We start from the raw sequence: 16,816 nt of genomic DNA on the forward strand, positions 1-16,816 counted from the left end.
CCAGAAAACAATCATTAATTTCACAAAGCGCATGTGACTAAATCACCAGGGAAAACTCAGCTACAAAGATGGGTTATGCTGCATTAGCTTGTCATTAAGCAATAATCGTCAACCCCATTTTTTGCTACTTATTTGCTGAATATGTCCCTCATATTCAACTTTGTTAGTCTTAACTTTTTATTGTTACAGTTTTTGACAGATATTGCTGCAATTTTCTGACCAAAGTCACTTCATTTTGAAAAAAAATATTCGTCGTCTCTCGTGGCTCACTTAAGATGTCCTTCTTTAAAAGCTGACAAATGCTGCTAACGGGCCTTTACATCATGTTATTGCAATTATGCTACCTGAGGTTTTGAGTCCTTCTTGTTTTCTGTCTCTTAAGCAGCAACACTACAGCCATTTTTTCTGCAAATGGCCTCTTCACAGCTGCAGTCCAGTCCACTTTGCAGTTGTCAAAGAGAAATGCACAACACCAAGAAACAACCCAGAGTGCTTTTTTTTTCCTAAGGAATGACTATTTTGACAACATATGAGTCTATGAATATCTATCTGTGCCACCTCTCAGCCATAACCTGTGGCTTCTTGGGATGAATCTGTCCAACAAATCAATGTTATGTCACCTGGTGCAATAGCTGTCGGAGGCGGTGGAGCTGAGACTCCAGCTGTTTGTTGTGTTCCTCCAGGATGTGCATGCGGGCCTCCAGACGGCCCTTGTGTTGTCGTAGCAGCTTGGCCTCGGCTAGAAGATCAGCCTCATCCGGATGGGTGGAGGAGCCCTCCGACTCCCAGGGGCTTCCAGCAGGGGCCCCTCGCTGGCCATGCTGCTCCTTCAGCTGCTCATACTCCCTCTGCAGGGTCCTGGGAAATAAGGATTAGAAACACAAATCTGTCACATGTATGTATACACCACATCTGTAATCATTTCATTTTGTTTCTATGCACCATTTTATACACTTATACACTTGTCTTACATCATTTTATATCATACTATTTTTAGGTTCTGCCTAATGTTTTTCATATTTTACATAGTTGTTAAGTAGAAGGACTTTGTAGTCATTTGTAACATTAGTTTGACAGTGTTATATCCCTGGGAGCCTGGGCACGTTGCAACCACTAGCCCAAGAGGGGACTTTTCTCTAGTGTGATCTTTCCTTTGATTAAATAATCATTACAAATGTGCAGTTCAGTGTTGTTGTCTATTTTTATTTTTTTTAAATTCCTGAAGGACACTCAAACAGAGCTTTCAAAAGCTTCTTCCTTAACTCAGTCCCAACAGTTGGGTGCCACACAAAAAATATCCCTCTCATGTTTACCTCCTCTTTCTCAGTGAAATCCTATTTGAAGTGGATAGACAAACATAAAGGACCCCCCGCCAAATCTCTCGCCTCTCTCCCTCCTCACCCTCTCTGTTGGTGCAGAACCATAAGCTGCAGTGCTTTACTTAAGTTGGCATTTATGAGCCTGGCAGTAAAGCTCTCTCTCTCCTCCTCGCTCTCCCGGAGCGCTTGTGTATGTGGATAATCAGTGTTAAATCACTCCAGTCGAACCACTGGCTGTGCAAAAAGCATCTCTGCAACAATAGATTGTACAGTGACGCTGTCTCTAAGCCACCTCCATTTACTCATCAAACTGGGGAAGGACTTAGTGTCTGAGACAGACTGGGTGTACGGGAAGTGCGTATACATTTGTGTATTGTGCACTGGAGTGTGACAATGAGCACATGTATTCAGATGAGACCAGGAAGCTGTGAGCAGTAAAAGAAAAAGTTAAACACTGATTTTTAAGTATTTTGAACATTTCAAGGTTAGAGGTCAAGGTTCCTTTATTGTCATTTGCATTTGCAATGTAATTTGTCCTCAGGACCAACAGTAGAAATTATTTCAATCATCTCAGTATCATTAATCTCTTATTGATCTTGAAGAAGATTGTCCAAACATGAATTCTTTTCCCTACATCCTGGGTCTTAACCAACGTCAGTATAATGCCCTACCTCTGCTCCTCCTCCAGACGAGCGATGATCCGCTCCAGCTCGCCTCTTTCCTCTCTCTCCACGGCCTGGAGGATCTGGGCAGGACTCTGAGGCTGACTGCAAGGGGAGCCCTCCCCTCCCAGCGTCTGACAGTACTGCAGGATCAGGGCATGCTCATCGTCCCTGTGGGGAGGAATGAAGAGTTATGTGAGGACTAAGGACCCAGACATCTTGCCCCTGTTACATCAGTTTAGTTCACATTCTGTTCAGTTAGGGGAGGGTGACTTAGTTTAGCACTTATTTTGTGTAAAATAGATGAACTGATGCGACAATAGGGTTTTATTGTCATCTTTCATGACCCAGTTTCACAGGACATCAAATAGCATAAGGTTGCAACTTAAGCACTTGTGAGAAAAATGCAATCTTGAAAACAAAAACAGAAATAGCAGCTTCCAAGTACATAATCTAAACAAAGTGTGGTAGCTGCCAAGATCTTTAGCTATTGTAGGTTTGTGACGCTGTAAGCTCCACAATCCCTGGTCGAACACAGATGTGTCAGTCTTTACTATCTGATAACTGAAATAAGGGGAAGGTGGTTAGGAGGTGGAGGGAGCAGAGAAGAGAAGAGAAAGAGCCTGGAAGACAGATGGAAAGATAGAGAGGGAGGGGATGTGCTGGTGTCTGCTGTAGTGTATCTGAAGTGTATCTGTACATGTGTGTGTGTGTGTGTGTGTGTGTGTGTGTCCATCTCTTTATGTGCTATCTCAGTTATCTGAAAGGGGCTGGCAAGTCTTGCCAAAGCCCAGCTGTCACCTTCAATCTTAAACACAACCTGAGAAACTAAAACCTGACAACCACACGCACCAAAAAAAAAAAGAAAAAAAAGAAAAAGAAGGCAGACTGTTACTTAAAAGTCCTTTCCTTTGCTAAAGTCACTTCCAGCTCCAGAGACCATTCGACAGACTTGAAATAGACTTGGGTGAGACAGTTTAGTGGCATTGTAGCTCCACATGTGACTGTCTATCCACTACTAATTCTATTTTTCATAAATCCAGTCAGTTCAAATGTCCACATGTAGTCAGTCAATCTGTGTTAATATCCTGCGATTATGCAGCATTAAACAAATATATCTTCAACAGCATAAGGCCAAAAGTATTGCTATGAATATATATATTGCTAGTAGTATTACTTCCAATAATATATAGGCTAGTATGGGTTTCAAGGAAAATTTCAGTTTATAAAAATGAAATAAAAATGCTCAATAAGTTCCTGAGAGCTGGGAGCACGGCAACATTAAATGCTGGTTATGATTCATCATTGCACAGGAAAACTGTTGTTATGGTAGTTATGGTCAGATAAGCTGAACTGTGGTTGATGTTAAAAATGGGTGTTTCAGTAATAATGTTATTTTCGGTAGATTAACTTCCTTTGCGTCACAGAAAAGCAAGACTAAATATAAAAATCAAGAGGCAGCACTAATCCATGTTTTTGATATAGTTGTTACTTTTTTGGTTTTAGTATACTCTTGGGACCTTTTAAAATACAGTGACTTGCTATAAAGTTCACTCATTCTTATCTGGGCGGGACCATAACTGAGTGCATAATCCTTGGTTATAATGAGTAAGTTAATCAAATATGCTCCAGAGAGCAGTTTGACAAACTGAAATGTCTCAAGTTTTACATAAGACACCCTTGAACTGCACCATGGGAGACAATCAATGAGTATTCAGCAAATATTCAGAATGCCATTATCACCACATGCATAATAAGAGTGGTTACGAATAGGAAGCTTTTTCTCAGAGATGACAGTAATTATACTATTTTGTGACCAAGGACTGGGGCGAGCGGAAAACTAATGAAAAGGTACAGAGAAGAGGCTTTCACCTCTTCGCATAAAAGTAACAATATGCCGAGCCAGTAGCCGTCCATGTGTGTTGAAGAGAAAAGGGTTTTTATCATTAACCCCCCTAAGTTCAGTCTGTGACTTGAAGCACAGATCTAGAGTGGTTTTCTTTTTCTTTCTTTTAAGAATGGGATTTACATCAACCTTGCATCCAGCCTTTCATGTTTTTTTACAAAAATGAAAGGCACCAATGATAAAAGAGGCATGAAATAAAATTTATAAACAGGGAACACAACATGTTTTAAACCTCTCTGGACTCTCCATTATAAATAAAAACATTCCACTGCATTTTTTTTTATCTCCTATAACCAGTAGCTCTCTCGCCTCATATTCTATAGTTCCTTCCAAATGCTCTTCATTCAGTCATTACTTTTTAAATAATTTTTTAATTTTACATAACTTTTCTAGTTTTCTAGAAAATATATATATATATATATATATATATATATATATATATATATATATATATATATATATATATATATATATATATATATATATATATATATATATATATATTCCCTCAGATGTAGAGACTGTAGCCACACTGAGACTGCTGAGTTCCTGATAAATGACTAAGAAAGCTGGCAGAGACAGGGAGCTGAATGTCACACTGCCACTGCACTGACAGGAATGATGAAGACAGGCTTTGTTGAAAATAGGTGGCAGTGTTGCATGCTGGGGCTAGGGGATGGGGGTCCTCCACAGTGAGTGACCAATTAGGCAGGTCCCTGGCAACAGGATGCTGCAGAGGACATTATGGCTGGCAAGCAGGAGGAGCCCATAGGACAACAGGAAGGGGATCATTACATGTGAAAATGGGGACTACAGGGGGTAGAGCTGGCTCACTAATACTTGGACAAAGAGGAAGTACAGTGAAAGGACTGGAGGCTAAGGCAGTGTGGTGGTGGTAGTGGAAGATGAAGGGACACAGAGGAGAAAGAGATGATAGAGGAAGAGAGCATCTGTGTGGAAGAAGAATTAAAAATGAATAATGGTGATGAATGGAGACGCTATTAGCTGCAATGCATTGTGAATATGAGTGTCGTGTTTGGTGAGGGTGAGCGGAGGACACTGCGAGGGAACTTTCACAGTCTTTACCCAACAACAATAGTCTCTGGTCCCGATGCCTAGCTAATATATCGCAAAAGCAAGCAGCCCCTCTCAAGCTGAATATCAGCTGCGTAGACTGAGCTCAGAGAGAAAGAGTAAGAGATAAAGAAGAAACAAGGAAATTGGGAATATGAGAGAAAAAGCAGGGAGAGGATGAAAGAAGGGCAGAAGCTACTTTCATTCCCCCCTTGTAAGATGTTAAAACCTCTCTTTCAATGAGACTTCCATATTTGGTGATTGATCATTGTGAAGTGTATTGTTTATGATGCAGGGCTTCAAAAAAAAAAGTATTTCCGTGTTTACCTCTGTGTTTAGTGTTAAATCTGAAGGTTGCCTGGGCCCAAAGATAAAACATGATTAGACTACAACCGAAAATGATGAAAGGAGGAGAGGAGAAAGAGAGAGGAGGGGTATGATGAAAAGAGGTTTCAAAATAAAAGGGTTGGAGAAATTAAAGGGCCAGGAATAAAGGACAAAATATGAAAGACAACAATAAGGGACAGCACTGGGGGAAAGACTGGAAAGCGAGAGATAACCAAACAAAAAAGCTGGGTGAAATAAGGGAAGCGGGAAGTTTCGGTCCTCGGTTACGTCCCGAGGCGTTGATGACAACATTGTGCTTCAGCTGGAGGTCGGAGAAAACACGCAACACCGACTTCCTTATTAAGGATTCCCTTTTAGATAAAAGCAGTGCAGGACAAAAATGACATAAGCAGTGAGGACACATGCACAAACACTCTATCTCTAGAGCTCTCCCTCTCTCTTACACATACTAATTATTGATATCACTGCACAGCTGGCAGCAAGTCCACATCAGTGTTTGCAGGCTTTGAAAGATCAGGAAATACAAGCCAAAAGTCAAACATGCATGTAATTGGCTAATGCAGTCATCCATGTTACACTATGTTACCAAACGCTGGCAGGAAGACACCTTCTACTGTCCTGTCACACATGGGGATCATTTGTGTGACTGTGTGCCCTCACAAACACCCAGATGGAGTGGAGTTTAAGACAAAGAGGCGTGTGTGGAATCAGCTGTAGGCGGGAAAGAATAAATCTCAAAAAAAGAGAGGAAAGACAATCAAACACTTTAAACCAAAGGCATGAAAAAGGAAGAGGAAGGAGAGTTATTCCTAGGCTGACAGCACAGTCTGACAGCACAATGTACAACTTCATCTTCTGAGAGGAGATATGGCTGAGAGGAGTGTTTTACTATAGTGGTATCTACAAAGCACAATACTTCTATTTCTACAAAGTTGCTTTTTCTTTAAAAGTAGGCCTTAATAAACACATTGGTGTGTAAAAACAGAGCTACTGGCTGATTCTGGCCTTTTAAAAACAGCTAGTGCTTAATTAAAAACTAATGCAAAGCACTTTTTTTTATGTTATCACATTTATGAGAAAGTAGACTAAGTAGAAAAAGTTTTCCTGCAAAGACCTACATGAACCACATTCTAAAACCATTTAAGAAACTAAGCTGGCTGTAATGATGACTGTTTGCACAAGTACCGACTTTCATCACAAATATCTCAACATTATTTAGCTCTTAGTCAAAATTAAGAGCCAATGTTTGGGTGATCAATTCAAATAAGTTTATTATGCTCCACAAAAACTGCAATAACAATCTAAAACAGCAGACAAATTGGATGTAGTTAATTTCCTCTTTAATTAGTGGTACTGTTAAGAATGCAATAAATAAATGTTTATATCCTTTCTCAGACCCGAAAATTCCCCACTTGGTTATTCATTTAACACACAATAATAATCTAATTTGGCTCTGTGTTGCAAAAAAAAGTATAATATATAGAAAAAGGATGATTTCTCTCTTGAAATGTAAAGTATACAGTATGCACATAGGTGCTATACTGGGCTTTATGCTTATAACTACAGAGCCATTCTTGTCAAATATATGTTCTAGAGAAATATTATAGTCCTAGTTTTCTTTTATGATTGGCATTAAAATTTATTTTTTTGGGGGGGTTGAGCTCTTTTTATCTTCACAGCTACACTGTGTAGCTGTTGTTGTTTTGCAGAAATGTGGAATGCAAATCTTACAGAAATGACACTGATGTGAAAGTGAATGAAAGCGAAAGAACTATGATTATGTTCTAAATGTGCCTTGGTGGGTGTTTTTTCCCTCTGCTGCTAAACCCATTAGCCTTCATCAAACCCTCATCTTCCTCACCTCATTAGTGCTATACGGACTTGAGTGTGCGAGAGTCAGTGCTGTTTCCGAACTGGCAAAGATAATGGCTTCTTCTCTTAAATAAGCCCGAGTACAAAGCACAAAAGAGAGAGGGTGGGAGGAGTGGGGAAAATGTGTCTGTCCCGCATTATGAAAGCTAAATCCACCTCTGCCTCCACCTTCCCCTGTTCACCAAAACTTTTTCTCTTTCTATTCTTTTGTCCTTATATCGATCAGCTGAACAGAGAGAGAGCGGAGACATGCACCTTTTGGGAGTCTTCAATTGAACACCTTCTGTTTCTGAGAGGCAAGGTTAGAAGATGGTGACGTGTGGGAGCAGCGGTCCACATGATGCACAGCAAGGGATGTAACCTACAACAGAATGAAGCCGATGCTTCACTTCATCTTCACTCTCAGACTCTCAGAGGCTTCACCGTCTTCCTCTGCGCCTTTCCACTATTGTGCCGTCAATATTTCTTTTTAATGAATTTCCTTTTTAAAAGCCCCAAATTCTGTTCATGAGGCAAACGGGGAATCTTTCTGCTCTCATTCTCTCTTTTGTGGCTTTGTGCTACTTGAAATTGATGCTGAGATTTAAAAAAGACAATCTCCTGCACCCTTTCTATATCCGTTACATTCTCATGCACAAATTAATTTTACACACACATACATATATCCCTTATTTCCAAATCTATGTAGATTATTTATGATCTGGGAAATCTTGAGATCAAGAGCACGTGTGACACGTGTGCCTGTCTGTGTGAGTGTTGATTCCTGTTTGAACACGCATGTTTTTGTGTGCATGGGCTCAGAGGGCGCCTGAACATCAAGAGCTCATTCCCCTGATCGGGATCTGAGGTGGGAAAAAGGGGCTAATGCTCTTTTCAACCTGAATGGCCTGTAGAGGATACACACATGCCTTCTCTCTCTCTCACACACACACACACACACACACACACACACACACACACACATCAGTCATGACACAACAATCAGAAACTGATGCTCCTCATCAGCTTTTGCCCCTTTTTTCTGATTTTTTCTTTTTTCAAATTTGCCACCATGTTCCCATCTCCTCTGATCAAAGATAACTGGTCGTTATCAAAGATCCTGAAACCAATCACTCCCACTGCTCATTGTTGGCACTGTAATCCATCACTTCTCTTCCAAAGTCCTCCCTTTCCCGCTGTATTCAACCACATCCCATTGTCTTTTTCTCCTCATTCAATGCCTCTGTCTCTCTCTACCAAAACCAGTTCTCTCACACACATCTTGATCTCTTTTCTGGAATGTGGAAAGCCACCTTGTTATTTCTTTGACTGGTTTTGATACACAGAAGCCAGGGAAGGTATGTTTTGGGGTTTCTGACAGGTAAACAGTGCACCTATAGCTGTCTTAGCATTATAATGAAACCAAACATCAAAAAATATCTATAGGAAAAGTTTCACTTGGAGTAGTTGTTCATCTGAATTTATTCAAATGGAAAACATTATCAGCTCACTTCAATAAAATGCATATATATATATGAAAATAAAGAGATTTGCAGGAGTTGTTTCTAAACAGCACAGATGGAAATGTGTAGTCATGTTGCAGGAATTATCAAAACAGGTAAAAAAAATAAATAAAAATAAATGTTAGAAATGACAAATGGTGACTTACATGCTTCCTGTGGCTGAGCTGCTGTCTGTGGGCAAAGAGCCGTTGGAGCGCTCCATCTGGGCCAGCCTAAGAAAGAAAATCACAATCAGGGACTAAAACTTAAACATTTAGAAGCTGTTATCATCTCATTAAAATGCAGAACAACAGTGTAATTAAATGAGGATCTCTGTGCCAAAGCAGCACCCCAATTAAGATTTTAAAAATTTTGTGAACTCTCTAAGCAGGTTAAATGACAGAGGATCTCTTTTATGTAAAAAAAAAAAAAAAAAAAGATCAGAGTGACCACATTTTATGCATGCAAGGACTACGTACTAGTATATGTGTGCACACCCAGGAGAGATGTGTGACTGTCTACAGGGGCATTTCTGCATTTTTCCTGGTGTTAGAGCCAGACAGAGACGCCATGCTAATGAGGCTGGTCCCTCTGATTGCAGCCTGTACTCACCAAACTCTGTAATATAGCAGCAGCAGGGTTGTCCTGCAGATTAATTATATGATCCACACATTATCCTTTAGCATAAAATTGAACTATGACAGAATATAAGGGGAAGGCACTGGAAGAGAAATATGAGTCAAATCTTATCATTGTGTGCATTTTCCTATGGAAATCTATAAGCTACACTATAATCTATAATGTCAGCATCTATAGCTCATTTGAAATAGTCATTCACGAGGCTTGTGCCTGTGTCACTGCTGATAAAACAACGCAGCCAGAAACACTGAGAGAAGGTTAATTGTGTGTGACCAGTGGAAGGTTGCAGGCCAGACAGAGCGGCGCTGCATCATAAGACCATTAAAGTCTTGTGTGGAGGGACACGCTGGGGTCTGTTTTGACACAGGTAACCCTTGCCCGCTTCAGAGAAGATAAGCTTTGGACTGATTAGAGATTCATTCGGTGGGCTAGATGGGATTTATACAACTGTGATACTTGTGGATCTTAATATTCAGACTTATCTTAAAATCAAATAGGACAGGTTTTGAGTCTCGGTGCAGCAGAGCATTAGTTTGGTGATGTTGACAGAGATTAAACGCAGCTCACACGCCGTGTACCCGTGTACATGGGTGCGCTGATGTACGCAGCACTATCATTTGAAGTGGGCGGCTGAAAACAGCTTTTGGGCCGACTCTGATCTCAGCAGCAAATCCATTATGTCACCAACTATCGTGGTGGGTTGCTGGATGTTCTCCGAGTTCACTCACTGAGCAGTGAGAGTTTGACAGTCATCTGACATTTAATGTATGAGAACGCCGTTTTGTCACTACATAAGAACCAGATGCACAATGTGTCAAAGTGTATTTTATGATTTTCGTTGTTGTGTTTGTACTTCTTCTGATAGCATTTTTCCACTGCACTCAAGGTTCATGAGACATCTACATTACATACAGTCTATGCAATTTTTCCGTTATTTTAATATTAAAACGTTCAGACTGACATTCATGATTCTATAACTTAGGTTAAACTTAATTTTGTGTAGTATTTCTTGTACAGATTTTTCACTGTGACAAACATCCAGACAATGTCGGCTGTGTTTATCAGTTGCTCTGGTACAATCTGACTGTCACTGCACGGTGACTGGTCTCAAAATTACACTTATACAAGTGCTTATTTTTGTCTCCCATTTAATGAAAAAAAACATGCTATTTCCTTCTTCCTGTCTTTGTAATGATTCAGCTCAATAGAGCCAGTTCAGATTCCCAAAATAAGTAACAGGATTATTTGATAGAAACTGGCAGAACAGGCTTTGTTTGTGTTCGATTCTGAGCTGAAAGTGTCAGACTGAAATCTGTTTCATTGTGTAACGAGAAAAGCAAAAAAGCAAAATAGAAAAAGAAAAGAAAACTTTTCTCCACAACAAAAAATATCCTCCCTATATAGAGCAAAGGAACAAATAATAAAGATAATTAACAGTATCTCTATTCATATGATGGCCTTGAAGCTATAGTGTGCTGTATAAAGGTGCAGTACAGGACTGTCTCAGAAAATTAGAATATTGTGATAAAGTTCTTTATTTTCTGTAATGCAATTAAAAAAACAAAAATGTCATACATTCTGGATTCATTACAAATCAACTGAAATATTGCAAGCCTTTTATTATTTTAATATTGCTGATTATGGCATACAGCTTAAGAAAACTCAAATATCCTATCTCAAAATATTAGAATATCATGAAAAAGTATACTAGTAGGGTATTCAACTAATCACTTGAATCGTCTAATTAACTCGGAACACCTGCAAGGGTTTCCTGAGCCTTGAAAAACACTCAGCTTGGTTCAGTAAACTAAATCACAAGTATGGGGAAGACTGCTGATCTGACTGCTGTCCAGAGGACCATCATTGACACCCTCCATCAGGAGGGTAAGACACAAAAAGAAATTTCTCAAAGAGCAAGCTGTTCACAGAGTGCAGTTTCAAAGCACATCCACAAAAAGTCTGTTGGAAGGGGGAAATGTGGCAGGAAACGCTGCACAACCAAGAGAGATGACCGCAGCCTTAACAGCATTGTGAAGAAGAGTCGCTTCCAGAATTTGGGGGAGCTTCAAAGACAGTGGACTGAAGCTGGAGTCCAGGTATCAAAAGCCACTGTTCACAGACGTGTCCGGGAAATGGGCTACAATAGCCGTATTCCCATGGTCAAGCCACTTCTGAACTCAAGACAACGGAAGAAGCGTCTGACTTGGGCTATGGAAAAGAAGCACTGGACAGTTGCAGAGTGGTCCAAAGTCCTCTTTTCAGACGAAAGCAAGTTTTGTATGTCATTTGGAAGTCAAGGCGCTAGAGTCTGGAGAAAGGCTGGAGAGGAGCAAAATCCAAGTTGCTTGAAATCCAGTGTGAAGTTCCCACAGTCAGCGATGGTTTGGGGAGCCATGTCAGCTGCTGGTGTTGGTCCACTGTGTTTCATCAAGTCCAGAGTAAATGCAGCTGTGTACCAAGAGATTTTAGAGCACTACATGCTTCCGTCTGCTGAAAAGCTCTATGGAGATGATGATTTCATTTTCCAGCATGATCTGGCACCTGCCCACAGTGCCAAATCCACCAGTAGAAGGTGTACTGACCATGGCATTACTGTCCTCGATTGGCCTGCCAATTCCCCTGACCTGAACCCCATAGAGAATTTGTGGGGTATTGTGAAGAAGGAGCAGAAAGACACCAGACCCAACAATGCAAATGAGCTAAAGGCCGCTATTGAAGCATCCTGGGCATCCCTAACACCTCAGCAATGCCACAGGCTGATTGCCTCCATGCCACGCCGCATTGATGCAGTAATCCGTGCAAAAGGATTCCCAACCAAGTACTGAGTGCATTAATGGACATTTTCAAATGTTTGATTTTGTTTTGCTGTTATAAATCTTTTTTTTTTTTACTTGGTCTGAGGAAATATTCTAATTTTTTGAGATAGGATATTTGAGTTTTCTTAAGCTGTATGCCATAATCAGCAATATTAAAATAATAAAAGGCTTGCAATATTTCAGTTGATTTGTAATGAATCCAGAATGTATGACATTTTTGTTTTTTTAATTGCATTACAGAAAATAAAGAACTTTATCACAATATTCTAATTTTCTGAGACAGTCCTGTATAGTTTGCTTCATCAGAAGTGCTTGTTAGAGGCTTGAATACCATTGAAAACATCCCTCTCTCACACCTTTCCCACATTGGAATTGGGGGCTCTCTGTATGACAGCTGATTTTTCACCCTGCCTTCAAGCCTGGCCATTTAGAACAGGTGTAAACACATTGGATTTCTGGCATGGTCGGACAACACATTGTATGAACGAGTTCTTTTCAAGCATACACAGGTCTAAGTTTGTATAATCCTTCTTCCTTAAAAATGTCTGCACTACAGGGGCAACTTATGAATAAAGTTTTTGGTTTTCATTTGATTTCATTCCATCTACTGCAAATCACATTCACACATTTACACATTTTACATTTTGGCTGATCCTTTAATATAGCATGATACAGTGTTCACCATTGTTAAATGTGATTTTCCCGAGCTTTAGGGCAGCTGCTGTTTTCCATGTGTTTAATGCTTTTAAATCATTGTACAGAGATTTGGTTTGGTTGTCATGTCTATGCCTTATTGTTGTCAATATCAGATTATTCTTGCATAGCCATGCATTTGAAATGCAGACTGAATCCAAATGAGACTTGGAGTGTGGGAACAACACTTTTTGTTATTTATAGTAAATCTAAAACATACAAAAACACTGGTATGGCCCCTTTTAAGTGGGTTTCTTATTCTATAATTTTTTTTTAATGTACAACATTTAAATGCAGTTAGCAATTCTTTATATGTATGCTTTATGGTGTCTGACATGATGAGATGATGACTGGAAAATGAAGTTCATACCTGCTGGCATACTGCTCTATCCTGGAATGGGTGTCATCATGAGAGAGCTGAGGTGACTGGGACAGCCTGGAAATGAATGGGGTAATGGAGATGAATGAGATTCGGCATGCTCACACAACCTCATTAGCACGCAGACTCACAGGCACATGCACACACAGTCACTCGCACACAACCTAATGACCCTTCACAACATCACCTAGAAAACAAATCTGGTGATCCTAGAAAGAGAAATAGGAGAGCAGGATGATCTACGGAGCGGTTGGATGGTTTTTGACAGCCGCTGCTGGGATGTGCAACTGAATGCTAGTTGGATGCTTTAGAGAGGAGAAGGAGGTGACGGTGAGGAGACAGTGGGTGAATTTTTTGGGTTGCATGTTCAGCCAGTGGATCAGGCAGGCGGGCAGGAAGGCAGGCAACATGCAGTGTAGTCATGGCTTAGGTAGTGTGAGGACGTAGGGGGTAGTGAGCGAGTAGAGAACGGAGTGAAGGAGGTGATGCTTAAAGACATTCCAGTCTGGAGACGAGTTGTAGTTTCTGGTGGCGTAGATACTCACTCATACTGCTCCGGACACATGCTGATGAGGGTGACGGGACTGTAAGAGAATCGGAGGGAGGGAGGGAGCCAAGGGGAGGAGGGAAGGGGAGTAAAGGTACCACAAAACATTTGAGGGTCAAATCCACTCAGTGGGTCAGAAACAAAAACACAGCATGTGGAGGAAGAGTCTGTCTAACAGCTGAGCGGCTGGTCTCACCACACAGGGAAGGCATGTAAATGCACATGTAAAACAGTCACTGGCATATACTGTACACCACATGTGGTCCTTCTTATGCAAAACCTGCTTCAAAATAGACTTGTGACACATAAAATATGTAGGCTGACAGTCAGACTTGAAAGCGTCAAAATGTGTGTGTGTGTGTGTGTGTGTGTGTGTGTGTGTGTGTGTGTGTGTGTGTGTGTGTGTGTGTGTGTGTGTGTGTGACAGCTTGCACAGAAAAGGGTTGAGTGTGTCAGCTGAGTACGCTGCAGTCACACAGATTTCATTTAATTGTTTTTATAATTTCTCCTGCATACAGAATGATATGGCCCAAATTCGTTCCCTTTTCTCATTTATTTGCTGCAGGATTTACTGAAATAGCATGCCAGGAAAAAACATACTTACAACAGAACCTGTTTTCTGGTTAATCTGTTATTGAGAACATTATGTTATAAAAGGAGAACTGAAACACCGCATGAGAAGACCTTAGACTTTTTGGAAATGAAATATGACAAAGTAGGACGATAGAGGCATGTGTCCTGGTATTATTAAGTCTTTTAAAGTTTTTGATTTCTAGTCCATGCTACTTGCTGCTATTCTAAGAGACACACAGCAAAAATTGTTATTTGCAAACAAATAAGACACCTTCTTATCTCAGAAACACAAAGAAATGTGTGAAATTTGTGGAGGAGGCTGGCTAGAAATTGGTAAGATAACAGTTGAGGTTGACATTCTTTTGCCTCACGCTTTTCTTTCCACATTAAGGCAGGGAAATTCAGAGGGAGACGTCTGGCATGGTGGTTATGTTTCTCACAGCAGGGCAGCCAGTGTAGTCACACTTCTGTAGCTGCGAGGAGAATTCAAAATGTAGAAGGAGATGCAGACAGAAAATAGTTTTTTTTCTTTTTTTAAAAAAAAAGGCAGTGAGAGAAAAAGAGAAATCGGGGTCGTCAGGGCAGACTGAGCTAACTACTGAGAGCTAAAGCTGCAGCATTTTACGCCCCCGTCGACATCTTCGCCAGAAGGAACAGTGAGTGTGTTCTTTTTGTTTTTTCGGAGTGATGTCACTTTTCATCTTTGCCAAAAATTGATAGCTTTGTGGAGTGTAGATTGTTTTCATTTCACCCAAATTTGTCCCACATAACCTAACATATTACATGACTTTATCTATCAGATGGGTGCAATTGAGAAGAGGTCGTCTGTAGTCAAGAAAAAAAATACAAGTAACGAAGAGGGAGGGAGAATAAATTGGAAATGAAGCATGTGAGAAAAACTGAGTGAAGGAAAGGTGACAAAAACAGAGTGAGAGGGGAAATCACCTTGGGAGTATTTGGGATCTGACAAATGTGGCTGCCTGTTGTGCCTGTTGAAGTACAATACCAGGGTGCAGAGCAGAGCTCTCATGTTTCACTTCCACCAGTATTGTGCTAAAAGTAAAAAATTATGGCTACAGTGAACCTAAAATTAAGTAACCAGTATTCACAAGAGATCGCCATCAGTCAATCTATTATGAATATTTTTAACTGCCTCAGTTTTGAAAAAGAAAATTGGTTGGCCGATTATGTTCAATCTGAGTGTACTTTCAGAACATGAAGAAGCAAGGTTAGTCTTCAAAATGAGAAAAATGAGATGCATCTGCGTCTCCGCCTTTTAGGTTGGTACTGATCTGAGTGAGCTCACACAGGGTCAGTCACACTCAGACAGAAAATTCCAAACACACCATCAGTAGAAACTAAAGATGCTGACAGTCTAACAAATCCTTTCATAAAAAAGTCAGTGTCTTGTGAGTAGGGTGAATGTCGAGCCTTGAGCACACAAATGGTAATGGCCCTTGGCCGAGCAATAAGCACTCACAAACTGTAAAACCCTTGAAGAGAGGCATGTTTTTTTACAAACTTGCTCAAATAATACCAACAAAACCTTTGCACTTGGAGTGCTGTGTTTCCCACTGGCTACTTTAAAAAACAAAAAAAAAAAATGAAGAAACTGCCAAAAGATTACATGTCTTTTCTCATCTTTTTATGTATTTGTCAAAATCATACAGTATGCGTTTCACTGTGTTTTCAGGGGCTTTTTTGGGAAGGGGAGTTTTTCTTTGTGAATGCCCTGAAAAGCTTCTAAAAATCAATTTAGTCCATCATGCTGTGGTAGTCACTCTGTCACATTTAGCGCTGCTTCTCTCTCTGTTCTGCCTCTCCTCGGTTTTCTGTGTCAGGGGTAAAATGCAACCTGTGCATGCTAACACCTCTATCTGTTTATAGGAAGACAGCGACAGAGAGTCAATATGGGGGCAAAGAATCATGGAAGATATAATCTACCTGACACCTAAGTGTTATTTGCTACAAAAAAAATTTTTGAGCTACCTTCATACAGTACACTCATCTACAAGTACATACACTAATCTGAAAAGTGTACAAAGTGTACATGTGCAAAAAAAAAAAAAAAAAAAAGTCATCCACTAATTTTCAAATCCATGTTCAAAGCCATTAACCTCTCTACAAGGCCTAATGCAGGGTGAAAAGCAAAAAGCAACACTGAGTGGGAAACCATTAGAATGATTCTTTCACATTATCAAATATAGCTGTGACAAATCAAAAATCCTATATGGTGTGAAATTAAGGAAAGATATTAGTGGGAGGTGAGAGTGGGTGGTGTTTTGCTCTCTCAAGGTGGAGGAAAACAGAGTGGGTGGAATTAAAACAGAGAAATGATGATCCAAGAGTACAGAGGAGAGAGGCAGGGAGTGAGTGCATTAGGGAGGCCAATTATACAGCAGACAATCTAATTTCCTCTTCTGCTGTTACAGTACTTTAAAAATTATAACTTCTTAAAAGTTCCCTTTGTTAAGACGACCAATGGAGCCTGACAACGCATTAAAAAG

At 40.2% G+C, this 16,816-nt stretch overlaps 1 protein-coding gene across 8 annotated transcripts in view; it reads right to left on the minus strand.

The window, feature by feature from the left end:
* utrn (utrophin) overlaps positions 1 to 16,816 on the minus strand; it is a 169,508-nt gene that overhangs the window by 7,740 nt on the left and 144,952 nt on the right. For 7 of the 8 annotated variants that reach the window (XM_071479337.1, XM_071479338.1, XM_071479336.1 and 4 more), the window contains 5 exons: positions 13,735 to 13,773; positions 13,181 to 13,246; positions 8,830 to 8,895; positions 1,991 to 2,152; positions 621 to 858 (listed from right to left, as the gene is read on the minus strand). In XM_071479337.1, the coding sequence (XP_071335438.1) occupies positions 621 to 858; positions 1,991 to 2,152; positions 8,830 to 8,895; positions 13,181 to 13,246; positions 13,735 to 13,773 (571 nt within the window). The remainder of the gene's footprint in view (positions 1 to 620; positions 859 to 1,990; positions 2,153 to 8,829; positions 8,896 to 13,180; positions 13,247 to 13,734; positions 13,774 to 16,816) is intronic. The other variant, XM_071479339.1, reaches the window with a different exon arrangement.

This window comes from Trachinotus anak, unplaced genomic scaffold (genome assembly GCF_046630095.1).
Source record: "Trachinotus anak isolate AG129_WGS33_773 ecotype Australia unplaced genomic scaffold, CSIRO_AGI_Tana_v1 ptg000005l, whole genome shotgun sequence".
Classification (NCBI taxonomy): domain Eukaryota; kingdom Metazoa; phylum Chordata; class Actinopteri; order Carangiformes; family Carangidae; genus Trachinotus; species Trachinotus anak.